Source organism: Plectropomus leopardus, chromosome 24 (genome assembly GCF_008729295.1).
Source record: "Plectropomus leopardus isolate mb chromosome 24, YSFRI_Pleo_2.0, whole genome shotgun sequence".
NCBI lineage: Eukaryota > Metazoa > Chordata > Actinopteri > Perciformes > Serranidae > Plectropomus > Plectropomus leopardus.
The window spans coordinates 6,624,355-6,651,931 of NC_056486.1; the positions used below are offsets into that span (position 1 = coordinate 6,624,355).

The 27,577-nt window shown below is 40.3% G+C and overlaps 1 protein-coding gene across 1 annotated transcript in view; it reads left to right on the plus strand.

The window, feature by feature from the left end:
* The window catches only part of LOC121963010 (receptor tyrosine-protein kinase erbB-4-like), a 306,066-nt gene that overhangs the window by 151,088 nt on the left and 127,401 nt on the right, over positions 1 to 27,577 (plus strand). The window contains exon 2 of the mRNA XM_042513368.1: positions 563 to 714. Within this exon, the coding sequence (XP_042369302.1) occupies positions 563 to 714 (152 nt within the window). The remainder of the gene's footprint in view (positions 1 to 562; positions 715 to 27,577) is intronic.

The following is a 27,577-nucleotide window of genomic DNA, read 5'->3' on the forward strand; positions in this document are numbered from 1 at the left end:
TCAAGTTAGCATATTTGATCAAGTTAGCTTGCCTGATGGAATTTTAAAGACAATGACTGAATTAATTATACTTTTTACTCGAAGTACTTTCCTTGAATTGTAATTCCATATATTGAAAATCTGTTCTTTGGCTCTGCCCATTGAGGTTTGACTTTTTGAATCATATTTTAATGGGACCGTATTACTATGACCATATTACTGTTCATAGAGATCGCTTCCTGTGCAGTGATATGGTTGCAATGTAGTTTTTGAGAGAGAAAATAGTTCCTAAAATACACCTGCTCACAACAAGGTTTTTTAAACATATATATTGGTGCTTTGAGTGCCACACACTGAGTGCTATCTTGTTCCATTATATTGTAGAGAAGGCAGACATCTCTACAGATGATATCTCCAACACTTGGCAACTCACAACAAAACAGTCAAGATAGATAAATAGCACTAAAAGGTCAGAGCAAAAATATGTTGGGTTTTTTTTTTTAATTTTTGGGTGAATTGTCCCTTTAATATGCTAACTTGTTCTAAATTGCCTTTAAAGTGACTCAGTGTCTTTTTTTTCTAGTTTGTACCGGCACAGAGAACAAGCTGAGCACCCTGTCAGACCTGGACCAGCAGTACCGCACCCTGAAGAAGCTCTACGAAAACTGTGAGGTGGTCATTGGCAATTTGGAGATTACAAGCATCGATCGAAACCGCAACCTCTCCTTTCTGAAGGTAAGGCCATTGAAAAAGCAGTTGTTCACAGAATCATACAGTGTCTGCACTGGTGGAGAGAGGGACAAAGACTGGATGTTTTACACTGTGGAGAGGACAAAGAGTGGGTATCAGGACCATGGAGAGAGACAGAGCGAGGCAGAGTGTTTCAGTGAGAAACGGAGCTGGAATGTTTCAGCACCATGGACAGAGATCAACACTCAACTCTCTACGTACCGTAAAGTTTACATGTTGGGCAATAAATTGAGCTTTAGATGCTTAAAAGCCACAGAAACAGGTAAATGGGGGGAAATTAGACATAGATAGAATGTTTCAGCACCATGGATAGAGGCACAGAGACACACAATACAAATGTTCAGCTGAAGTTGGTGTGTTCATACAAGAGATTGTGACTCACAGGCTCAGTTGTAAGATATAAAGTGTAAATTAGACAGTTTATTGGAATTGTGTGTTCCTCCTGAATTGTTCCCACTGTTTTTTGTAGCTTTGCCAAGCACATCATACTCTGTTTTGAAGGCACAGGGATGCAATTGACTGAGATCTTCTTATTGTAATTGTAATAAGTGTGTTGTAGCAGCTCCTGGTGTGGATACATTCAATATCATAAAAGGCTAGGCTTGTGGTAAAGTAGATGTTGAAAAACAGAAATTAAGTAAAGGTAAGTTCAGCATTTTCAACACGAACCCCATTTTCCTATGTGGAAACACTAATGGAAACAACAATTTTTAAAAGTATTCTACTATTGAGCGAGATAACTGCACGCAGCAGCAGCGAACAGGCTGCTTGTGCTTGTTTTTACCACTGACAGAGTTATCTTAATCTTCAATGAAAAGGTCTCTCTCTGTAGTAATCCTTTCCATAACTTAGTTTAAATTGTTTGTGCACAAATGCCCAGAGTGGTTACATTGCAGCCTATTTTGCAGTTGCCGGTTGCAGTTCTCTCTCTCAGTACTGGACCAAGTTAAAAAAAATAGGTTTTTATTAGTTATTTAGAAACAAAAACATGTGGAAATCGGGTGAAAAATACAGCACTTACCCTTTGAGGGTCTGTACTGTCTTCTATTACTACTGCTGTCTTCTACTTTTTAGATGATGATAATCACACACACTTTTTTCATCACATGCAGCTTGATGAATAAATAATTTGAAATGTTGAATTAGTCCTTTAAGAGACAATGGTTGGGCATTTTCTACATTTGCATTCAAAGCAGCTGATGCTGCTGAATCTCTTATCTGTAACCAGCGATGAGTTCAGCATCTTATTCAGAGAGCTCATGGATATTGATTGAAGCCCTTTGCCAGCACAATATAACAATATACAGTACAATGGCACTAATGATAAGAGGTACATGCAGGAATTACTGTGGAAGAAATGTCTGCGAGACACTGCAGGCAAATGAGCAGCCCTCTGAATGTAAAGTGCCATCTCCATTCCTCCCGAACACAGCGGTCTCTTGGGTCTCCTGTGTGTGTGTGTGTGTGTGTGTGTGTGTGTGTGTGTGTGTGTGTGTGTGTGTGTGTGTGTGTGTGTGTCATCACCGGACCAGCATTTTAAAATTCACTTGTGCTATAGCCTCATGTGCGTGCCACCAGGCGCCCCCCCCTTGCTGTTTAATGAAGTGAGGTGTAGTCTAATTACTGGGCCAGCGCTATCAAATGAATACCATAAACAGTCCCATTAGGCCTAGCATCATTAGGGAAACAATTAGGCATCTGGGGGATTGTTAAGTGGATGCTAGGAGGGAGGGCGGTTAGGATTTGGAAAGTTGTGTGGTTGCCATGGAAACTCTGTAACAACGACACTATTGATTGCTAAAAATTAGACTCTACCCTAATTCTTAAGCTGGAAGTGCTAAACTGTGAGAGTGTGGTATGCTCACTTTCACAGGCTACCCTTTTATTGTTTTGTCAAAAACAATAAAAGCAAAATTCTATTATGAAAACCAAATTAAAATTAGTTCTGGAAACAGGACTTTTCACCCAGTTTTTCACGTAACGATATATGCATTTTTATTTTAACCTCTCATTACCTAAATCAGCATTAGTTTTCCTCACCAGCATTCAAAACTTTTAAATATGAGAAAATTGGTTTGATGTCTTTAAAGAAAAATAATTCTCTTAATTATACATTTAAAGAAAGTTACAGAAAAAAGGAAAAAATACATTGCAAAATAAATTAATAATAATATAGAAAATTTTTGATAAATAGTATATCATTCTTAGCACTTTCTTGAGGTCATTTTCTGTTTTTTTGTCTGTTTTTTTTATGTTGTTTTTAAATTGCCTGTCTCCTTCACATGTTTTTCAAAGAAATCAAGCCACTTGGCTTGGCTATCAAAGGCTTAACCCTAATCCTGTGATTGTTTTTTGTTTTTTTTCATTTGCTTATTTTTACTATTGTATTATCTGCAGCTGTAAGCAACACAGTGGTTCATGCAAAGTTCAATGTCAGCATGCACACATACCACATATATTCTGAGCTTCAGGCTTGCAGGGAATGGCTGAGAAGACGTGATGCACTTGGACTCCTTACACAAAAACCGCAGCCCGGGAGGTATACAGTATGTATGGACGAGTAGATGGACAATTTAGGTAGAGCGAAGGAGTGAGAAAAAGGAGGAGGAGGGAGCGAGAGACGAGCTAGAGGGCTGTCGCTTTTATGGCAGGCAAAAACAGCTGCTGTGCTAAAATTACAATGTTTAGCTACCATGCCGCAGGGCTGTGTGTTTGTGTCTGCATATATTTGTGTGTATAAGGAGAGAGCAGGGGTAGGGTGCGATACAGAGCAGAGAGGAGCAGGATGGGAGGGAGGTGAGGGCAGGGACAGACAGGAGGGTTTGGTGATATTTGCCTGGTGGGATGCTGACAGTTAGATTTATGAGACGACTCCGCAGCCTCCTTAGGTCCAGCTTTCTTCCAAACTGCATCTGTCTGATTTTCCCTTCGGTAGACCCAGTGTGAGCGCAGGAGGACCAGAGATGTGATAAAGTCAGTTTTATAGCCCGATCTGTATCAGATCTGGGTCATTTTTTATTCTCAAATAAATCTTAGAATTTGTTTTATTCAGCTTACAGGTCCCCATGGGTGAAGCTCACTCCACTCAGTTTCTGTAAAGCAAAGTGCATTTTTAAAATGCTGTGTCTGAGATGGCTTTATTTGCATCTCCTGAAATGACCTTTGCTTACAGCTCTGTGTGACAACAAGTGTTTAATGTTGTTTGACCCGGTTTTCCTTTCACATATTTAAAATGACTTATGACTGAGCAAATCAAAGTGTGCCTTTTAATGGCTTTTGTCTAGTTTAATGCCAAATATATTGAACCACCAAATATAAAGAGGTCAGAGGTCACAGTGGACTCTTCATCGATCTCCATCTCTTCCAGAGAATGGATGGAATACAAGTTATGAATCATTTTTAAAGACTGTTTTGGGCTTCTATGAAAGAGTATTAGTGCCACAACAAAAGGGGGAAAAATGTAAAACCAAAAAAGAATAGTTTTTCAATTTGTATTTCAACAAAGCAAAACTTTATTTTCAACATTCCCAATTTAGTATTGAAACATTATTTCAATTTTAATCTGAACATTTGGTGTTTATTCACAAAATTAAAAAAAAAAAGAAAAAAAGAAAAAACACCTCCTCATTAAATTTTTTGGCTAATTCCTGGCCCTAATGGTCTTCCCTAGAGCTCCTCAGAAGTACTTTGAGTTGAGCGATGATATGTTTCGTGAACACAGGCACAGGTGTCTGAAGGGCATCACCGCGCGGTGCAGCCGCCTGGCGTTCCCCCCTCCGTCTAGTTTGCTGGCCGGCTCCCCTGGCCACTGTCTGTCTGTCACTCAGAATGACCCATTTTCCCAGAAGTGAAGCGGGGAGCCGTGCCAAGTGGCCTGCAGTGGCCCACAACCAGCTAATGATGTCACCTAGGCTGAAGGACTCTTCATTAAAGCCGGATCAATCTGGCGGCTAGCGCTGCAAAACACAGGGCGCCATGCCAGGGTTGCAGCTGAGAGCGCAGGGACGGGGGATGTCCGTCCATAAAGCGAGGAAGCGGCATGTGGAGACGCCTGTGTGTCACGTCCTGTGTTTTGAAAGTCTTAAACTTCTCCCCAGAGAAATTTATCACAAGTTTGGGATACAAACCCACTTGGTCGCACACACACACACAAGCTTCAGCAATAAAGAGAGATGAATGACACGGTCACTGAGGTGTATACTCTATGTCGACATGCAGACAGAGACACTCTTTACAGAGCTTATCTCTGGCAAACACCAGCCGAGAGAGACGGAGAGAAAGGAGAGATACAGCCGTTTTAACAAGCACTCATTTCCAACCCTTTAAAAAAATAAATAAATAGATGGGTAACGTGGCTCCGCGAGTTCAGTTCAGCACAGCCAGGCAACAGAGGAGAGAAGAAAATAAAAAGAGATGAGAGAGGAGAGAAAAGAGACTCCTCACACCAAAGGCTTCCCATTTTCCTTGGGCTGTATTTCAGCTGCAAATGAAAGCGCTCAGTGATTCTGCAGCTCAGCTATTCTCAAAGCGTACATCCTCAGAAATCCATTGTGGGGACGTGTTTTCTGCTCTGCTGCCTCATATGCTTAGCAAGTGTGTGTGTGTGTGTGTGTGTGTGTGTGTTCTGTGCATTTACTTGTAGCATGCTGTGTAGATGTTACATTAGCAGAGGTGTTACAATGTCACAATGAGGTTGCAGGATGCTTGCAGAGGGTAATGCTTGCTTATCTTTGTTTTCATACATTATGACAAACTTTCACCCTTGGCGTTTTGCGTCATGACTTCGTCAGATGCATCTAGCAGTTTTTCTTCTTCTTTTATGTCCTTGCTCTAACCTGTTGAGATCAGTGTGCTAGTCAGAGATTACTGCTTCTCTGTGTGTCATTATTCAGCGCTCCTCTGATCGCTCTTCTCTCTGTCTAAGAGTGTGACTCCGTGCTATTAATTTACTGTGAGGCAGTAATTCAGGCTCCACTCCATCACACTAGTTTCACCGTGTCTGTCCTTCAGCGGTGTTTGCCATTAACCTGCCATTCATAAACTATATGGCCCTGTACCTTTGTGTAAAAGAAATGGTTTTCCAAGTTCGGTGCAGAAAAACTCCACCTCAACCCCATCAATCATTTTTAGACCCCCAAATGTTAGCTAGGCGTCGTGAGTCAACATTAGTGTTGGACCTCAATAGTGCTGCGACAGTTTTTGTGTTCATACTGAACTGTCACAGTATGGATGTATGTAGACTGATGCTCCTAAAGTGAGACCAAAGTTTACAAGTGCAAGTTTCAACCAGAAACTTTTATGAAAGGTCATTTTTGGGGCTTTTTAGGCCTTCATGCCATAGTAATAGTGAAGAAAGTCAGAAAATGTGCAAACCAGCAGTGTTTCTAGGATGCAAGGACATTTGGGTCTCAGCACATTTAAAACATGATTATTATTTTTTTGGTTGTTTGTTTTTTTTCTTCAAAATTTTTTTCCTTTAAAATTCTTGAATTCTTTAAAAATACTTCTAGCATTTTTTTCTTTAAAATCTTTATGAATTATTTTTAAATAAAAAAAATGCTATTTTCTTTTTCTCCAAAACAATTTGCCAGTTTTCTTTTATCTATTTTGTGACAGTTTTATTTTTACCTGTAACTGTCACAGTATGGATGTACTGTATGTAGATTGATGCTTCTAAGGTGGAACCAAAGTTTACAAGTGCAAGGTTCGACCAAAAACTTATTTTTGGGGCTTTTTATGCCTTCATTTCTTAGTGATAGTGAGGAAATGTAGACCAAGAAAGGGGAAAATGGTCAGCAGGGAATCGAACTGGAGACTTGCTTCTCAGGCCATTTGCACCCATGTAGTGTGTGCCCTAACCACGATTGGGTTTACTCCTATGCGGAAACTTTTAGCTTTTTGCTATTAGCAACATTTAGCATAGATGGTGTTGCTCCATCGTTTTGAAGCAATGTTTATGGAAACACATCCAGCAGCATGTCATGTCACTGTTGAAACTAAGTGAATGACTCCTCATAATGCACAAGTTTTATATTTTACGATTTCATTTATTGTGGTGGTTTTAGTCTGTTATGACATGTTGCCTTTAGGGAAAGTGTTTGTTCAGCATCCATACAGTGTAATACAGAAGTGTTTGAAAATGAAAATAGTTCACCAAAGTTGCCAGTGGGCAGAATGTTACCTCAGTCCCAAGAAAGAGGATTTAGTCTGTCTTTGACACTTGCACTACTCTCTGTTCAAAATAAATTAAAAGAAAGCTCTCCATTTGCATATATGGAGGGGCTTTCTGCTGTACTGAACTCACACTGAACTGTGACTTTCTTGTAGCGTTACGCCTCTGAACCTCACAAATGTCCTTGTGGCTGAGTGGAGCAAATCCCTGAAGCCAGGTTCCAAAATCTTGTGGGATGTCGTGCCAGAGGAGTGGAGGCTGCTGCAGATTAAGGATTAGTATGGTTTTGGAAGGAAATACGTAGCACTAACATATTGGTGTTCAGGTAATGTCCTAAAGGTGGATCAGGGCCGTGGTTCCCAACTGGTCCAGCCAGTGGGTCCAGATTTGGTATTTGTCATTAGTTCAAGTTCTGCACATACGAGAAATAACCATTTTTTAGATGGTATTCCACAAACTTTACATTGCACGTGGGCTTAAAAAAGAATGAAATCGAACTAACTGCAAGAATCAAGTGCAATTAGTTAAAGCCAGGGGCGTTTCTAGGATTTATGGACATTGGGGAGAAACATTTCCCAGAGCCACTCAAGGGAAAAAATATATGTAGCTTTGGGGAGGGAAAAAAAACAGCCACCCCCCTCGTCTGATAAATGAAGAACAGTCCCTTAGACCTGTTAATATTTTTTTTTTTTTTTTGGGGGGGGGGGGTGTACCAATTATAGAACAATGAAAAAGTAACTGTTTCAGAAAAAATATATATACTACAGCAGAAAACCACATTTAAAATTAAAACCTCTGTGCTGCAAATCCACTGTATTTCAAAATAAGGTGCGTTTTTCACAGACTTGAAAAGGTCGCCAATCACTTGCAGTCCTTTCAGAAAGGACCCACGATCAACTTTTGGGCCGCAACCCCCCAGCTGGGAACCACTGAAGTAGCGGTACTAGAAACTACTCTACCCACAAACAGTCCCCATCGACTGGCTCTTGACAACCAGACGTCCATATACTTTTAGCCATGGAGTGTGTTGGAAAGTATTATTTTGAGGTCGGATTGTGTCTTACTTTAGATTGTGTCTTACTTTTGTGGAGTTTTCCTCCCAATCAAATATTCTGAATCCGCGTTTGTTGGGTTCTGTGCTGCAGGACATTTGGGTGAGAGATGTTATTTACATGGAGACAGAGAAACAAAGAGGACAAGGCCAGAGAGGAGGTCAAGTAGTCCTCTCTCCCACTCTCCATCCCTGCTCTCTATAAATGTTCCACACCATTGTGCTCCGTGCAGCACAATGGCTGTCATAGGGCCTCTTCACAAAATAATGACACCATGATCCCGAGCGACGCTTTGAGAGGGGCGTGCTAGCCGACCGAATCATACAGTTTCATTAGCCTCTGAACCAGCTGAGGAGCTCATAAAAGGTTGGGACTGTCGCCCGGAACGGGAGGCTGTTAGCGCCTCGCGGGCGCCCGGCAGCGTCTGGATAATTACAGCTCTTAACACTGGGAAAATTAGCACCCTGCTCGCTCCTGCCAGATCACAGTGGCACCACCCTGATGTATCTTATATCCTGTTAATTGTGGGGTAATGGAAGCATCCAAGCCCAAGAAAATATAACATTTTGTTTGATTTTTTTTCCACTCTCGTGTTTTAGAGTGTTTGCTGCAGTTTAGTAATTTGTTCACCAGGAGGGAAGTCGGAAAACTCATACTTGAAAATGTGGGGGAGATACTGCTACAGATACTGCTAAATGAAAATAGTGGGGAGAGTGGTGAAGAGTTGCTGTTTTCCTCTTATCAAGAACTAATTAAATTGATTAAAAATTAAATCTAGAATCATTTGTGAAGATGACATTTTGGAAATGTGTCATGATGTCATCCTCGAGGCTGTACATCATAGTTATTCATAAGGTAATTTCTGAAAAATATTATCTGCATTAAGTTGTAACAAACGTTATTTCAAGCTTAAAAACAAATATTTTTGCTAAAACTTTTGTAGAAAAATGCCATTTTTGACCTTTCTGCAGAGCCACTCTGTGTGCGTGCGTCAGTGTGTCTTGGACGATCTTCCCTGAAGCCACATGGAAGGACAAAACAAACAACCATGAATGGCTTGATGCCTGACAGATGAACATGGACAGAACTGTCATTTCCTTCCATCCTGTCTTTTTGTAGGCCATCAGGCCGAGTGACTGTATACAGCGGCGGATAAACTCAAGCTACCATTGGCATCCAAGCCATAGCAGGAAGAGGGCCGACCCTCATCTTTTAGCTGTTCAGAACAAATGAACTTCATATTTCTGCTCATTTGTTGCTGCGGTTTTATCTTCTGTTCAGTTGTGAAAATAGGGAAGAGGCACACATCATACATTTAAATATACCAAACATGCAGTAGAGCTGCAACTATTAGTCAACGAATCAATGAGTGGATCATCAACAGAAAAATAATCAGCTATTTTGATAATTAATTAATCATTGCAGTTAGTCAAAACCTGATGCTTTGTCAGTGGCCCTTGGATCCATTCTTAACCTATTCACATACTTTTGTTGCCTCAACCTAGGGAAAAACAAAAACATTTTACCTACGTTGTTTCTTTTTATTTCAAAAAAAGGTTTACAATTCATGAGAGAAACTGTACATTTCCTGTGAAAATGAAAAGTTTATTTTGAACAGGCACAATGCATGTAATGAGCGTAAATTGACATGTGGTTTCTGACTGTCCAAAACTTACGCTGGAGGGGTATAGAGCGCCATTGTTTGACGTGTAGGGCAACTGACTAAGCATCTGTTTTTGGCATTTTGCGAGTAAAAATGTGTTAATATTTTCGGCAAAAAAAAAAGGCAGAAAAAATACTATTTAGTATGGTTTTTGGACTGACAAAACAAGACTTTTGAAGACATTTCCTTGGACTTGAAGAAACTGGGATGGAAATGTTTTTACTATTTTTTGACACTTTATAGACCAGAAAGTTTGTAATTAATCTAGAAAACAATAAAGAGACTATTTGATGATGAAAATAATTGATCATTCCAGCTCTAGCATGAAAGTTTACAGAGTTGTCAACTTTTTTGCAAACTGACTCCTGTGGGAGTTGTATCTCCACAGTTTGGACGTTGGGGTGTCTTGAGCCCCCAGGGGGGCTTGGTAGGTGGTACGACTGAGACACAGCTCCTGCTCATTACTGGGCTCCTGGTTGTCTAGCCTGCAGCACTGGAGAGCTGTTGTCTCAATACAGAGTGATGCGCAGAGGGGCCGAAGAAACAGAATAAATACACACACGTAAATATTCTTATCATGGAAACATATGCATGTGCACACAAATACACACACAGAACCTGCCATCTTCAGGATCCCATTGTCTAGCCGACCTATTCATTTCATGTGTGTGTGGTCGGCGGCATGCCTGCGTTTTTTTTGCCTGATCAAAGCAGACACGGTGCAGAGCAGAGGTCTCAGAGGTGAAATTAAAGTCTTGCTGCTTCCACGGTGTGGAGGGGGAAAGTGATTACCGTTAAATTAAAAGGTATGACCATAAAAGCGCGCCACGACGGAACCCTCGCAATTCATCAAAATGATCCCACGGTGCGTCTTTTGCTTATCAAATTGTAAAATATTGTCCATGACACCGGCGTAACAGGGGCGTAATTAATGCACTAAATCAATTCCGAATCACTCTGCGCAGAGTGGCCCTGCTGGGATGCCGTCATTATCACAAATTATGGTGGCAGATGCATAGGGCCGTGAGGAACGGATAAAGCTCTAGTGGTGTCTTCCCCTCCTCTACAACCAATCCAGTTAATTTCCCACTCTCTCTGACTCACTGCGTGTAAAACCGTTTGGCATTTCTCTCCACTCACACACCTGCTATCTTATTACCAGGTGCAAATAGTTTTATAAGTGAGCGCTATTTTAAAACTTCCCGAAATTACCCTGTGGCTGCGGCTGATGTGTCAGTGTTGATGACAACATGCATGTCTTCATCTTCAAAAAGGTTATGTCGGAGATGAATACATTTATACTTTTATTTTATTTTATTCCTTTTATATCTGAGGATGATGAATACTGAGAGACGTAGCACACAATCCCCATTGAAATACAGCAGTTTTATTGCTTTGAAGAGGTTATTTACTGCCACACAACTGAAAGCGTTCCCTCACTCAATGCTGCAAGGGTGCAGTTGTGGAAGCTCAAACCTCAACATACACCACGTCTCTGGCTTAGGAGAGGGGCATACAACTTTCAGGATTTCCATGGTCATGGAAAACCTGGCAAAGTCATGAAATTTCACATTTAAGTTTTACAGGCCACCAAAAAAATCACTGAAAGTTTTGGAAAAGTCCTGGAATTCTTTTGTTTTGTTAAATTGTTACAATATTCTTACATCGAAAACCTTCCACGTAATGTAACATAACAGCAAATGTTCTTTCTGTAACTGTTGACATAACGTAGATCAAATATTCATGTATGCCAGATATGGGGCCCATGAAAACTCATGAAAAAAGTTTTAAAATTTTGTCCATGAAAACTTGTGGAAACTTTGAACTTAAAATTATTGTATTTTATATTCATTTTAAAAACTCAAATCTCTTGGTTTAAAAGGATGTATATATAGGGACGTAATTTGCCAAAATCACAATATTTATCATAACAGAAAACATAAAACAGAACTTCTTTTGCCCCCAGTCACTCAAGGAGGCTCAAAGAAACATATTTGTATCTTATGGATAGATAGAAATAAAAAAGGAGATATGGATAAAAAAAAAAGACACTGCCCTCCTCTGATAAATAAAAAACACTCCCTAATATAATTTCTGGTTATAATAATGATGTTTTGGCCTGAAATATTAGGCCAGATTTCCAACAAATTGGATCTGTAAGGAGTGTACTTTCCTCTATTTTCATCTTATTTTTCCTCATGGAACTTTTACTTCATATCTTATGTTAGCTCTGAGTGTAGCATGGCTTTTTCTTCGTTATTGTTATGGCCACAACTTCGGGTATGTTAGGGCGGCCAACAGGAATTCAACCTGTGTCCTTAAAATTCTATGACATTCTTGTTCTTCCTCTGGCACTACCCATAAAGTTGGGAAAGTAGTACTGACAACATAGCAAAGAAGAGTAGCCAGGCCAAGGAATAATCTCTCACTGCAAAACACAAAAAACTTCTCGTGCCTTCTTGTCTCCCACAACTTCCCAAAAACTTTATGAAATCTTCAGATCTGCTAACATATGAACAGTTACATTATGAGACAGACTGACATCTTTTCCTTTTTGAAGGCAGCGCATCATAGCTGCAGGATATGTTGCGTATGCATATTGCATCAAATCATTTTCTAAAGATTTCGTGACTCGCAATGAATAATGCAAGTTTTTCAATTGCATATTCCACACAGTGCACCAAACAAAAGTTGAATTTCCTTAAGTCTGTAGAGTTCAACTGTTGGTTTCAAGTGATGTTTGCATAAGAAGGCAGAGTTGCACATTAAGGGCATATAAAACATTTTGCATTGTTTGATAGTCTTGCATTGGCTCACTCTTTACGTTCTGTCTTTTGAGGACAATTTGAGTTAGTTGGCCTTAACTTGAGCATTACGATTAAGTACGCATCTGTTGAAGTGGATACTTCACCAGTTTTCAACCAGCTTTGCAGTATGTGTAAATGAAATGTGGTTACATGTCGTCTGTCTAACCAGTGCCTAGCTCTACCTGCTCCCCTTAAACCGAAACTCCTTCCTAAATGTCATATTTTGGTGCTCTGTTTGGCTGTCATACTGAGAGTTTGTGAACAGGAAGTGGGCGCCATGCTGTTTCCTGCACAGTGAAAACAGAGGCTGAAAAAATGGGATTTCTCCTCAAATGTTTTGTGAAAACTTGACCAGCTGGCCACCACTGTGCTTAACATACAAGTTTGCATCACGTCACGGACCACCAGGTCGGTTTTGGTCTGTTGTGGCATAGTGCATTCTGTTAGTTGTAGGTTTTGTACCTCTTTAGCAAAAGGGAATGCCACAGTTCTTTCTTGTGTTTTCTGTGGTCATGTAGCAACAGTTTCAAAGGCATTTGCATATTTTTACTTCATGAAAACACTGTCTTTTCCAGTGATAAATCGCAGAGGGGAATATGGCACTTTTTACTCCACTACATTTATCTGACAGCTCTGGTTACCTGTTATGTACTTTGAAGATTAACAGTGTGTATACTGCACACACTGCACTGTTTTATTTAATGTATGATAACCTGAGAATAAGAACAGCTGTGTTTTTGTTACCTTAAAATGCAATGTTATTATCTTATTGAGGGAGCGCATCCTCTTTAGTGGAGTCTGCCGCATTGCGCCGCTCTGTTTCTACAGTAACCCAGAACAGAAAAAACAAACACTGGCTCGTTTTTGCCTCAGCCGCCATAGTTAGCAGCCCCTCCGCGATAAGCCGAGCTTAATCAGAAAAACAGAGATTTTTAGTGTTTATACCATTTTAAATCACCTGGTCTGTTTGTTTGGAAGAGACAAAAAACTGCAAATAATTCAGCTCCCAGTAAAAGCTCATGGAACAATTAACACTCCTTACTGGGAGTTAGGAGAAGCTTCAGCTGGTTGCAGTCTGCAATCCTCACAGCTAGATGCCACTAAATCCTACATACTTTTCTTTAAACTTTCTGCAAAACTGAATCCAACATGTCGTGAAACAGATGATCACAATTTCTTCATGCTTATGGACAACTGCCAGCGACTGGACTGCAGCAGAGTTGGGTGAATTGTGGAACACTCCTCGCTCTAAATGCCACACTTAATGGCGTTTGGATAAGTGTGCTCCAAGTGTGCGTTCTGTTTGCAGTTTACTGGCATTTTTCAGAAGTGGGACCCATTTGCCTTCATGCCAGGTGGTTCTCGAAAGCACACTTAAGTGCTAAAGACAAACCCAGCGTGTTATCATTGGTATTCTACCTTAATATCAGTCTGCTATTGTTGTCCTCTTGGCTCCGTTATCCCTCCTTATTCAGCCTGGTGTTGTTGGTGTAGCTGCTGGGATTTCAAGTTTCTCCCAGCGCTGTGTTAAGAGACCCTCGTGGCATGCGTCACATCTGTGACACGAGTCCTGCCATTTAAAGTGCCCAGCCTTCCCCCCGCGGCCCTCCTCTCAGATATTAAAAATGCATCTTCGTGGCGGTTTAATTTATGGGTGTGTGTAAATTGTTTCTCCCAATGCCTTTTTAATATCTGCCTCTCACAGCTGGCTTTGTGAAAATGCAGCTCCTGCTATGCTGAGTGGAAGGAACAGATTGCGTTCCTCAGTGACATTTATACTGTGTATGTTAGAGTGTGAGCATGTGGCTCTTCGTGTCTGTATGTGTGCGATATATGTACTGTATGCACTGTGCTACTCATTATGTCTTTGTGAGCCTGTCATGATGTTTCTTTGTTTGTGTTAGTATGGTGTGGGGATGAACTGATACGTTATTTTCAATATTGATTCCGGTACTAGTTATTATATAATCAAGGAGTTATTCAAAATTAGTCTTCAAAATATAGAATGGCACAATCTCTGACACAAAACTTTGTTTACATAAAAACTGCAGATAACATCGCAACATTATTTTTAACACTTTGAAAGCTGGATCGATCAGTTCTCTAATGCAGCATTCAGATTCCTTTTTACAAGCATTTAAAACTTTAAGACCTGAGCAAATTGGTTTGATATTTTATAAAAACACTGAATTCTTCTTTGCAAGAAATGACCCTTTAAAAATAGCTAGAAATTAGTAAAAGTCAGAAAGAGAGAGAAAATTATTAGAAAATTGTAAAAAAAAAAAAAAAAAAAAACCCTAAAAAAACAAAGACAACTGCATATATACTATATATATATAGGTCATTTGTTTGTTTGTTTTTTGTTTTTGCTAATTTTCAGCAAATATTCTTGTAACTTTTACTAATTTCTTGCTTAAGTTTTAGGTCACCGCCTGCTTCTTATGTCCTTGAAAGAAATCAGGCCATTTTGCTTAGGTTTCAGAGGGTTTAAACATTTAAAAATTGTTTTAAAAAAAATAGAAGAGAACCATTGCTCTTCTTTGCATGTACTGCCGTCTGCTTTCCCTGGTGTCATTATGTGTAATGCTCCCATAGGCCTACTGCGCTTTTAGACCTTTTCTTTAGTGCGTCCATCAAGAGATAGAGAGATAGAGAAAGAGAAGTTTTGACATGTTACAAAAACTTTCTTTGATCACGATCATGAAGCCCAGTGTTACTGTACAATTCCCTGGTTCATCAGTGAAGCGACTGGCAGACTTGATTCTCCACACTGACAAACAGAGTGACATCTGACTGGTATGAACGGGTCAAACGCAGGCTGAATGCAAATCTGCAGGTCTGTGTGTGTGTTCAGTTGTATGAAATGTCAGTATTGTCATTTTGATAAACTATGATAATCTGGCTGCCTGCTACATACTCAATATGTATGTACTGCATACTGCTTACTAAATAAAGGATTGAGCATGCTGCTACCAGCAGACAGTTCACGCTGAGGTATACTTACATATAACATGACTGACAGTTGATCAGCAGCTCACATCTCTTTCTCACCTGAAACATTAAAACTTCATAAAGTGACATATTAACTTCTTTTTTTTTTAACATTTAACATTTATCACCATATTTTTCTCCTTGGACCAAAAGCACATAACTTTACTTGCCTCAACGTATGCTACGTTACTTTGCCTAAACCCAAAGGGCAGCTGTGGTTCCAGAGGCAGAGGAAGTTATCCAACAATCGGAAGAGATCTGCGTCCATTCCTCATGCTTTGGCACAAGACTGAACCTATAATTGCTTGCTATGGCTGTTTGAATGCAAAAGAATGTTTAAACTGAGTACCAGGTGGCATTTTGTACAGTAGCCTTGGCCATGACTGTGTGAACATTTGTGTGAATGTGACTCTGTAGTGTAAAAGTGCTTTGAGTCAGTGTGCTGTGCAGTGTGCTTCTGGGGACTTTTTGGTCCCCGGACTTTACGGCAGCGTGAACACTCTTGACTTTCACTCTACTCATTGGTAGAGGCTGCAGCGGCACAGAAGAAGAAAAATGGTGAATTTACAGCTCACAGCAACTTTATATGACACTGTCTATGGCTTTTGTTAGATATTTAGTGTTGGCAATATGTTGACGCACTTTTGCAATCCGTTGTTAGCTTGTTTACTATATCACATGAATGTCGCTGTCAAACTGAACGTCTGTTGAGTCCACATACAGATACAGAAAAACAAAATGAATTGTAGAATATTTGTACCTAACGGCCAAATATGATTCGACTGACATAATTCTGAGTTGGGTACAGCCCTGGTGACTACAAGAAAAAGCAGGCAGTGGCATCAGGGCAAAATTAGGACATTTGCTTTATGGGCTTGTCGGATAAAAAAAACCAAAAAAAACCCAGAATGATTCCAATAAGCGTAAACTGCTGAATATCGCAGCTGATAATGGACCAGGCTGATAATCTGTTGATCCCTAGTATGGGGTGGTTGAATGTTTTTGTGGAGAGCAGTGAAAACGTTTCCAGGTTTGTCGTTATTAGCCAGCAAGGGGAGTACTAAGAAGTTAATATACATATACAAAGATGCAGTAATAATACTGTAATAAATGTCTGTGTTTGAGGGTTTTTTCTGTCTATCCTTGACTCTTAGCTGTTGGTCAATCGTTCCACTGCTTCGGTCCACACAGAAATATCTCAACAGCTATCTGATGTATTGCCATGAAATGAAGCAACATTCATGGTGCAGATGATGAATGGCGTTGGTGTTCCCATGGTACCGCTGTGCCTAAGCACAGCCTCACAGAGCCACTAGCATGGCTGAAAACTCTTAGTGTTGTTATTCTTTATTTTGGAGAAATGCCGCCTGATTGGAGCTTATAGGCTAATTATGTCAGCTCAGCAAAACAATGTCACGCTTTAAGAGACAAGACAAAAGCAGCAAATATGTGTCTGCTAAAAATTACTCCAGGCAATGGCACAGATTCTCCCAGAGCTACTACCACCAGCCACAGTTGTATTTCTCTCTCATCCATGTCCTTAAATGACTGTAATTCCATTAGAGCTACTGTCAAACCTTTCTTATTTATTATTACCTAGTGTATTGTACATATTCTTGAAATATGTATGCAGATAGCAAATACCATCTCCTAAACTCCTCAACTCATGCCTCAGGAGTTCGTTACATATTGGCCCAAAACTTATTCCATCCTGCTCTGTAATCTGCTCTGCTGCCAGATGCTCGCCGATGGCTCGAACGTACTTCGTACCAAAGTCTGAAAAGTATGCCTCTTTGTTTCAGAAAAAATCTCTTTGCAAAGTTAAAAAACAAAATGTACAGATAATATTACAGTTCAGTGCAGTTTGCAGGGCGGGGTTTGCTCTCTATAGGGGGCTCCTGATCCAGCTGGGAGTGCAAGCAAAACTCCAAGAGCTGAACAGAGCAGAAAACTGCACACATATATATCACTCTGATTAAATATGTGATAGAGAAGCTGAGAAAAAAGGGATTTCATATGTATTCTTTAATAAGGAATGAAAAGGAGGAGGCTGAGTTGCTGAGGTAAGTTAGGATCAGGAGACATAGAGATGAAAGAGCAGATCACTCACTGGACTTCCTTGTTTGTTTCAAAGTTGTCAGATGAGTTAACTGAAGCAATTCTGTATATGTGAGGTGCATTTGATTTGTTTTTATACTTCTGTGCCAGCATAGCCAGGGATGGGGATCCGAGTCTTTATCGATACCACTGTCGATACTTTTCCATTATTAAGTGGAAAGGCGAGGCAACATTTTTAAAAAAAATGTATCGCTTAATTTAAACATTTAATTTGACAAATCTTGGCATCAGTAGTTTTAATTATGTTTTATAAGATGATAAGAGCTCATGAAAGGACGTTGAACAGGTTGTAATTGTAAACAGTTGTATTATTCAAGTTTCTCACCAAAAAATAAATTTCCTTCTTGTGGATGTTACATTTAAAGACATCATGATGACATATTTTTTTTACCTTTGCCTAAAAGTTTTACTGAGCCGACCTTGAAAACATCACGATGAAACCTTATGCAACCTCGTTTATTTAGCTAACTAGCTCTTATTGTGACGGTTCCCACTCTGATTTGAACATCGGATTACTATTTTTTTAACTCTGTGCTGATTGTATAGATCTTCTGTGCTGCTGTGGGGAACATGTCTGTGAAGCATCCATGTTTTTACAGACATGGAAACTATAATTTGACTGGTTGGCGGAGGCAGTAATACTAGTTTTGTCAGGATTTTATATTCTTTGAGTCAAGCATCTGTGCAGACGTTCTCCTCAGTACAATATTTTCCATGCTAAGTTGTTCCTATATCACACTGAGTGTTTCTGACACTTTCACAAGAATCTTTTACTTTTTATGCATATAGTCTTTGTGATTCCCAAGCTACAGCTAATTTAATCTGGGTTAGTGATTTTAGGCATTTTTTCCCCAAAATAGGTGAACAGAAAGAGACTTTTTAAAGATTGAAACAGAAACCCCATCCTTGTTTGTTATTCTGGCCTCAAATGATGTCAATAGGATACAATGTGAATTTTCATAGGACTTGAGTGAGATGTACCTTAACACCTCCTGACTGGTGTCCAAACATACATCCATGCGGTAAATATGTATGAATGAAGCTATGAAAGGAAAAATGCCTCAGGCAGCCATAGTGATGAGCTTTATCCCCCCTACAGAGAAAGGAAATTATTTCTTCCAGCTAGCTAAGGTACCATCCTATATGAACAGACTGGGAGGCTGAAACCATTTTGCTTAATGGTGCAGTTCATCCCAAAGTCAAAATTTTATATTCTTCCTCTTACCTGTTTCAGTATCGACTGTTTTGGTGTGTTCACGATATCAGCCGTAGAGGTGTCTGCCGTCTCCCCAAGATAATGGAACTAAATGGCACTCGGCTTCTGGTGCTCAAAGTGCCAAAAAAACACAGTTGAAAATTTCATCAGTACTGTCTATTTCCAAAAATCATGACCAAGGTTTTCAAGATAATACACAGGACCTTGCTGTCAGAAGTTCCATGCAGGAACTATTTTATTCTTCAAAACTACACCCGTCAGCCATATCACCACACAGAATATACTCATAGATGATGCTTGTGCTTAGGGCGGCATAAAATGTGAAGTGTTAACTTCAGCTTAGCTCAGTGTGGCAAGGAGGTCAACTGTCCGTTGTTCAGACGGCCAAAGATGCCAAAGAACTGTTTGTTGCATTTATTTATCCAAACACCTATTTCTCTGATAGCTCCTTATAAAAAAAATGTCCATAGCCCTAAAGTCCATTTTCTACAAATAAAATATACACACTCTGCAGTTAGAAAACCCAGTCACCTGAATAAATTGTGTTCATTGTACGTTTCTGCAAACCATGGAAACATTTCTACATTATATTGTGGTGGACATGTTATGACTTTGTTCCTCAATAGCACTGTGGTGAATATGTGGTTAGGTTAAGGCACAAAAATCACTTGGTTAGGGTTTGGAAAAGTAGGGAGTGGTTGATAGGAAAAAATACCCCGCTTCAGTGGCTTGGACACCACTGGAAAATGGTGTGAAGGGTCGGTAAAAACATCCTGAGGAGATGGCTCAAACACTGCTAGGAAATGGCACAAAGTGTTGGTAATAACGCCCGGCATTGGTGGCTTAAATGCCACTGAGAAACCTTTTAAGTGGGGCATTAAAAACACCTGGGATCAGTGTCTGGAACACAGCTGAGAAAACTGAAACTAACTGCAGGGAATTTCTATTTTTGGAGGAACTGGACTCTAGAGCAATGGGCGTTTTGTGTTTTTGCGGTAACAGGCAGTCTTAGAAATGGGCTCAGGGTCCAGTGGGATGGTTTTGGGCAAAAAGGGGCTTCGATTGGGCTTTTGAAATTTGGGCTATTTGAACAATGGCTTGGTATCCCTAGGAGAGTTATCATCACTGAACAACACACACCAAAACAATCGATTGACAGATAGCACTACAGGTAAGAGAAAAATATGTATTTTTGATTTGGCTGTGAACTTCCCCTAAAAGACATTCCCTTCTCTAAATGTGGATTCTGTCTCTCTTTTGAGTCAGGTAGATTTAAAGGCCTCAACTCTGCTATTTGCTGTATATTATGATGTTCCACATAAAGCAATTTTGTGTTTTTAAGTGGCATTTGTCATACGTGCGTTTTCAGATTTCATTACATAGTCTGATTGATTTATATTGCCAAGCCCTCCCCTAAAACCACATGCATGACGTTGCGTGCATGCATGAATGCACCTGTAACATGCCCTCCTCCACGAACAGACACACAGGTGCATACACACACGCCTCGCCCTGCCACAAATCAGGACATCCATCTCCGATTAGGGCAATTTGATTCCAGAGTAATGAAGTAGTTTAGCGCTGAAGCGTGGTGTGCTTCATAACTGCTGATGATCCTGCTGCCGTCATTTTCTACTGAGGCAAAATGGCTGAAAAATACCCTCCCTCACTGATACACACACACACACACACACACACACACACACACACACACACACATAAATGTCCACACTTTATAAAGAGACAAGACAGATCAATTCTGACGTGGTTGTAATCAGTTCGGCAGCTGTCTGCTTACCTGGCCTGAATATATTTTTCCACATTTTGGTGCATGTGAGGAAATTAAGTCATGTTTGAATGTTTTATGGTAAGTTTTGTGAGAGAACAGTTGTATGTGTAGAAGAATACAATGGTTAGTAGGATTGTGCATGTAGCATTTTTTGAGATTGTGATGCCCCCTGTGAGGCAAACATGATTTATGTCCTCGATGACCTCTCATAACACAATCATTACCTCTAACTTCTATTTTCACAACAATTCACAACCTTCCACACGGAGAATTCATGTGTTTTTGTCTTCTTTCCCATTGCCATAAATTGATTACCCAAGTGCAGTCCTGCATTGTCTACCGATGGCTGCATCCTACCTCTGCACCGGGCCCAATCATCAATCACTTGGAGGGGCCGTTAAGCACCTTTTCTTCCCCAGAGGAGTGAACTGACACTGGGCCTTGGAGGCCACCGGCTCCCCCTTCTTTCCCTCTTCCCTGGAGTTGTCGAGCCCCCCATGCAGCAGATTTCCTCCCCCTCTCAGGAATCCTGCCAGTTCTCAAAATCTCCGTCCTAAGCTGGGATGACCATGAATAATGAGGGACTTAAATATGAGATACAGGAGCTAAGTGCTATAGGAGATAACATGCTTCTCCCTTTTTTTCCCCTCCATAGTTACTGCCAAGCGAGCAGAAGCCAGCCTGTGGCTGACGTGCACTGGCTTTGTCACATAACTGCATTATGTAGGGTCCCCAAAGGCTACAGCATAATGCGATATGCCATGCGACTGTTGCTGGGTTGCTACAACAGCCTCCCCTCATGAGTTATGTATCAGTGTTTTCACTGCGGCTCAAGGATCAGATACTGTACTGCACCGTCACAGTTTTAGTTCTGCCTGCTAATGTGCAGCAAACTTTCCCCTTTGGTAATTTTAATTTGGGAGTCAGGGTCTTTACTGTAAATGTGTCTTGACAACACAGACGCCTCACGGACGCTGCTCATGAAATAGGCTTATATGAGATTGTCGGGCTGTCTGAGACAATAAATATCAGCGCCGAAAGCCAGTAGCACAGCTGCTGCTGGAGGCTCACCCCTGGATAGCCACACACGCGCACACACACACACACACACCACTGTGTCATCCCAAAGTCATTGTCAACACTAGCTGGCAGTATTGAAACTAAAACATCAGTGTGTGTGACTCTTAAAACTCTCTATTCAATACCTCCACTGGCAACTTGAGTAATTGGGTTCCAACGTGGAAAAAACTGTTACACATGTTCTTTCAAGACTTAATTGCACATGTATATGCATGTATAAATCAATATTTTTAAATTAGGTTTGAAATTTTAATTACTTAAGGAAATTGCACTTGGAATGTTAATTTCCCACCTCTTGCACCAGTTAACAAATTTGGCCTCCCCTTGACTTTGCTGACTATCTGAGTGCAGAAAATTAAAAATAGTTGAAGATGAGAGAGCTATGGGCTTATTTTAAAATAATAAAAATCAGAATTGAACAATCTTCTCTGGGTTAGGGTTAGTTCAAAATCAAAGAAAATAAGGCTCAGTGGTGGATCTTCCTTTTTGCAGAACCACTTCCTCCACCAAACACACATACACAATAAATAAATAGATAAATAAATAAAAATAAAATGTTTAAGTGTATAAATAGATTGAAAAATAGGAAACATATATTTATTCAAATAAAAAATATTCCAAAGATCTAAAAGTAACAGTTAGTCTTTAGCAGGGTTACACCTTGTCTCTAGGGGATACTTCCACGTTATGTAATTTAACGGAAAATGTATTTTTTGTAGCTGTCGACGTAACATAAATCTAATATGTGTCAATGCATGACAACAATTTTTTTTACCAGCACAAACATTTCTTTATTTTCTCCCCCGGCTCCGTCTCTCCCTTTATCCTAGCCAGCTTAATCTAGTGTGTAAAAAAATAAAATGGCTGGCAAGTTTGGTAAGAAAAAGAGTCATTATAGTTCCTCCAAAAGTTATGGAAAAGTTTTGTAATTTTGTCCATAAAAAATAACCTCTTTTTCCCCGATAATCATCAAATTACTATGATCGTCATGGATTTTTATGGCGTGTAATGAAACTAAAACTTAAAGTTCCACATAATTGATTATTTTGTACTCATTATTATTATTTCTTTGCTAATTTGTTCAGTTATGTGAATTTTTACAAAAATACTACCAATACCTTTTTTAAGTGATTGATAGAGGGTTGTTGGCTTGCTTAGAGCACTAATTTTATGGATTTGGGATTGGTGAGGCTTCCTGGTATTTGATCACAATAGCTGTGTAACTCGATTCAGGTAACTGAGAGCCACCACTGAAAGTTCCAGCTAAAGCCTTTTGATTGAGCGAGAAATTAACTTTCCTTTTTCCCTAATGTGCCAGTTGAGAAGCTAAAAAGCCTTAAAGGGAATGGATTTCAAACCGCTCTGCGCCACCAACATGAAAAGTGGTGTGTGGGTTCAAAACACTCGCTCGTCCGCATTTGATGTGCTTTTCATTTGATGTGAGCAAAAAGCCCCACCCTCCCCCCACCTGCACACTTCTCACCCTGTTGATTCATCTCACAGGAGTACCTCAGGGTACTATCAACAAACTTGAGATGTTTCAAATCTAAAAAAAAGCTCTGCACAAATACCTGGACTGAATGACTCAGTCATTTTCACGGTGACATTTCATGCAGCTGGATTTTCATTTATTTCAAAGTCAATGGCCCTCTTCTCAAAGGCCTTGATTTTTTTTAAACAGGATTTCTTAAAATCTTGAATGTCACACCCGAGTGCTCTCAGCATACTTAGCAGCCAAACAGTCGCATGAGGTGAAGGAGTGCATACTTCTCTTACAGAGCTCATTGAAGCAAATTGGTAAACAGGTCCCTGCCCGCCCATTGACTTTGCCGCCGTGTGGAGGAGTCAGATTGCGCCGGTGCTCCGGTCGGATCAAGCCGATGAGAGTCTGCAGTGTTGCCGCTGACATGCGCCACTGCACTCTCCTTGACTCACTGGCAGAGTGCTCTATATGTATGGAAATGAGCCATAATCACCATAATATGTGTCCCATCTCTTGTATTTTATAATGGTGCCATTATACTTTTTTCCCTGTATGATGCCTTTTTGCCCCGTCCTCCGCTCCTTTCCACTTTGCTATGCCTTCCCCTCTCTCCGTCTATCACTCCCCATCCCTTCCTCCCCGTCTCCCACCTTCACTGAATCCTTCCTCCACCTCCTATCGCTCCTTCTCATGCCATCTACCTCATTTACACTCTCACTCATCCAGATGACAGGAACAGGTGCACTATTAATTATGCTTTGAAATATATCTCCTCTGTGCTCCACTTCCCTTCCCCTTATCATTGCGCGCTTCCAGCAAATGCTCCACCAAGTTGCACTCCCTAACCCTAAACTCCTCTTCTACTTTCTTTACCTCCCTCTCATTTGGTGCTGCTTTCCTCCAAACATTTTTATTCCCGCCATCTAATATTTGCATCCTACTATTTTAGTCTTGCTATGTTGAGATTACAACTTAATTGTGTCATTATCTCAAGATATCAAACACGATCATGCCCTAACTATCTCATTATCTCAGCACAGCAACTTCCCCAGTTTGTAGCGCTTATGTTCACTATCCCGAGATAACAATTGAATTACATCGTTATCTCAAGGTATCAAACGTTGTTTTCTCACGAGCACGACTTAAATATCTCATTATTTTGAGATAACAAAGCCTTGTTTTTCCCTCCTTTTTCGGAGATCCAGCCGCTTCACCCCACTGATGTTGTTTAAGAGTCTATCCAAATCGGCTTAGCCTGATGAAAGCAGCACTGTCAGAGGGAGAGACCAGAGTAGATTAAATTTTAGAAAATAAATAAGAGAGAATTAACTCCATGGTGGAAATAAGCCCACTTGGATAGAGCCCTCAGTAACATAATGTTGGATCACAGCAAAGTACAAATCCCAACATAATGAGTTATTTAGGTTATGATAGTGAGACGTACATAGATCCTCCAATTCAATCTACATTTGTTCTCTACTTATTTCTCCAGGTTTTCAATTAATTTTTAATCTATCTGCAGGAAATGAGTATCTCCACTCAAGTACTGTACTGTATTAGTTCACCCATTTGTATATCACTTTTTCTTTTTCACAGTTTCTGGGTGTTATGTTTAATTTGTTAAGAAAACTTATCAAATATCAAAATATCTATCCACAAACTCTTAAGCAAATCCTGCAGTATAATACAAATCTCATTTGTCTTGTTTTGTGCGCAGTACTAAGATGAAACTTATCTTTGCTCTCTACAGACTCAGACAAAAACATAATTTTACCTCGCTGAACACAGGAGCTGCGAGTCTTCCACTGCCCCACTTGTTCATTCATTTATTCAACTGTCTATCTGTGTGTAAACGGTTGTCTTACTATAGTTGTATTGTTAAATGCATTCACCTGTGACTTGTGAAGTTTTGGCAAGCTCTAATGAGCTTGAAATTGTGTTAATTTCTGCTCATAAATTTTTAGTATAAGTTGCAAAATCGTAGCACATTCAACTGATTTGTTACAAATTTTGTTTGAATTTTTGTTTATTTTCATGTTTGGGAAGACAGGTTTTTTTTGTAGGAAGAAGACTGATAATATTTATAAATGCATCCAATACCATGATCTTTTTCTACTCATGTCGGTGACATGAAAGGAATAATTCAGTCTTATAATACATGTCATACACGTATCCAGATGGAGAATGTGGAGCAATGATATATTAAATTCAAACCACTCTTTATTCTTCCTCTCAAATTCTCTAATGCAGCACTTTCCCTCTAAATCTAGGATACAGCCCAAAGGCGATTCCTAGGAGACTGGAGAAATTTGTGTGCAAATCTATTGGCTGTGTTGGCAAGGTTTCTTGAATATCTGCAAAGTAAGTTAAATGAAAAATTATAGTAGACATACAGGCTAATAGCCTAAAAACACCAAGCAGTTTGGTAAATTGGCTTACATAAGTGTCTGTTAAGGCATATTTGAGCTTTAATTGGTGGTTCCGAGTCACTTTGCTTCATCTTTAATCCAGCTTTAGTATTCGCCTCTCTCTTTTTACTCAACTGTTGCTGAATCATGACACCAAACAGTCAACTGTGAGCACAGGTTTCGATTCATTAACTGATTAAACTGTTTACTTTGCAAGACAGCACTTTGTTAATTTCAAACTGGCTTGAACACAATTATTCCGCCTTCCAGATACTCTATACTGTGAGACACTGCAAACATTTCCACGTCTCTGGAGGGGTTACAGGTGCCTGAGCACGGCAACTCATATCAAGCAGTTTCTGTTTCCAAGACAGCACAGGCACCTTCTATCATGATTATGTTGTGTGAAGAAGATAAAGCACTTTTGGCTCCCCTGCCTTGGCCTCAATGCAATGCATCCTGGAGATGCAAAGAGCAATTTACCAACATGTGAAATTCACGCATTTCGCCCAGAGGTAAAGCGAAAGGAAGAGAGGAAACAAGCCTGTCGGGACCGCATAGGATTCTATTTCACTGAACATTCACACGCTAGGCCACTAATTGCCTGGGATTGATGGAGAAAAGCGCTAGAGGAAATGTTAAACTTGCAATGCATCATGGGAAGTTGACCTACGTCGATTAAGTCTTGTCTGTGCCTCCTGGCGGTGTTTTTTTTTCCTTGCGTAGGCTGGGGTTATTGGAATATCTGAGGCTTGTGTTGAGATTGTGTAAATGTGAGTGAGTGAATTTCTGCTCCAAACCTTTGTGGCTCTCAGAAAAAAACAGATCCATCAGAGTCAAGCTGAAATCAAAAGATTCAGTTGAAACGGTATCTAAAATAATGACCTGGACTTGTGCCAGGCTGTGTAAAGATTTTTTTGAGCCACTTTTTCAGCTCAAATGTCACAAGCTAAGGGTCATTTTTCAAGGAGGATGAAGGAAAGGGATGTGTGTGTGTGTGAGCAATAGAGAGTTCATGCACCTTGTTGCTACAAATTAGCCCTCCCACTCACCTTGTTAAGTGTGTATTTTTTGAGAAAATACAAGAGAAGGAAGAACACCATCCGCCTTGTTAAGTCTGAGCACATCACCCACGAGGCAGCGGTGGGCAGCTTCTCCAAGTCCTTCAGCTTGTGTGTTTGTGATTCTGAAACTGAGCGCAGTTGATGCAGCAGGAGGGGAAAAATGCAGGTGCTTGTGTTTACTTCCCTCCGGACCTCCCTCCTCCTTGCTTCCTCTCCTCCTACAGCACAGAGGAATGCAGATAAATATTGATCTAGAAAGCGTTCGTGAAAATATAATTTATGGCAACCGGAGGAAATTAAATAGTGTCAAAGCGGAAGAAAATTACTGAGAAAGGGCAGAGTAATCCTTTAATTTAATTAGGTAAATTACAACAAAAAAATCCTTTCTAAATGTGTTTTTTTTTCTTTCTTCTGCCTGCTCTCTCCCTCTTTGCTCTCCCGCACTCCCGCTGGAAGGCTTTCCTGCGGTTGCTAAGCAACAGGGAAACAGTTTTTCTTTGGTTTTCGCCAGCGGGTCCCGGAGGCTGGCAGGGAGAAGAGGGCACAGTGGAAGCACTGTGGAGTCTGCCAGCAGCCGAGTGCATGCCTACAGCTGGGTCGGGTGGCGGAGCAGCCTTCCCGCTGCCCCAGTCACAGCGCCCCTGGGAGGCACCTGAGGGTTACCACGGAGATAGTGATAGCCAGGGCGAGCTCACGAGTCCCACAGCTGTAAACACGAGGGTCACGGCTGGGTCAATGTGACAAAACGGCACAACTTCCAACCATGGCGCCTGGAGAAGAAATCCTTTTCTTTGCACTGATTTTAGAGCCAGAGTCACGAGTTGCATCTAGTTGCATGGAGTTGCATAAAGTTGCACAACTCTCAAACTCTCTAACAAACATTATTTTTTTAACTTACAAAACATATTTGACAGAAAATGATTTCACTAAGGGTTTTTTTTTGACAGGCAGTGAAGTACTGCACAATAGAAATCCTTTTTGCAATAAGTATGCTAATCAAAGCTT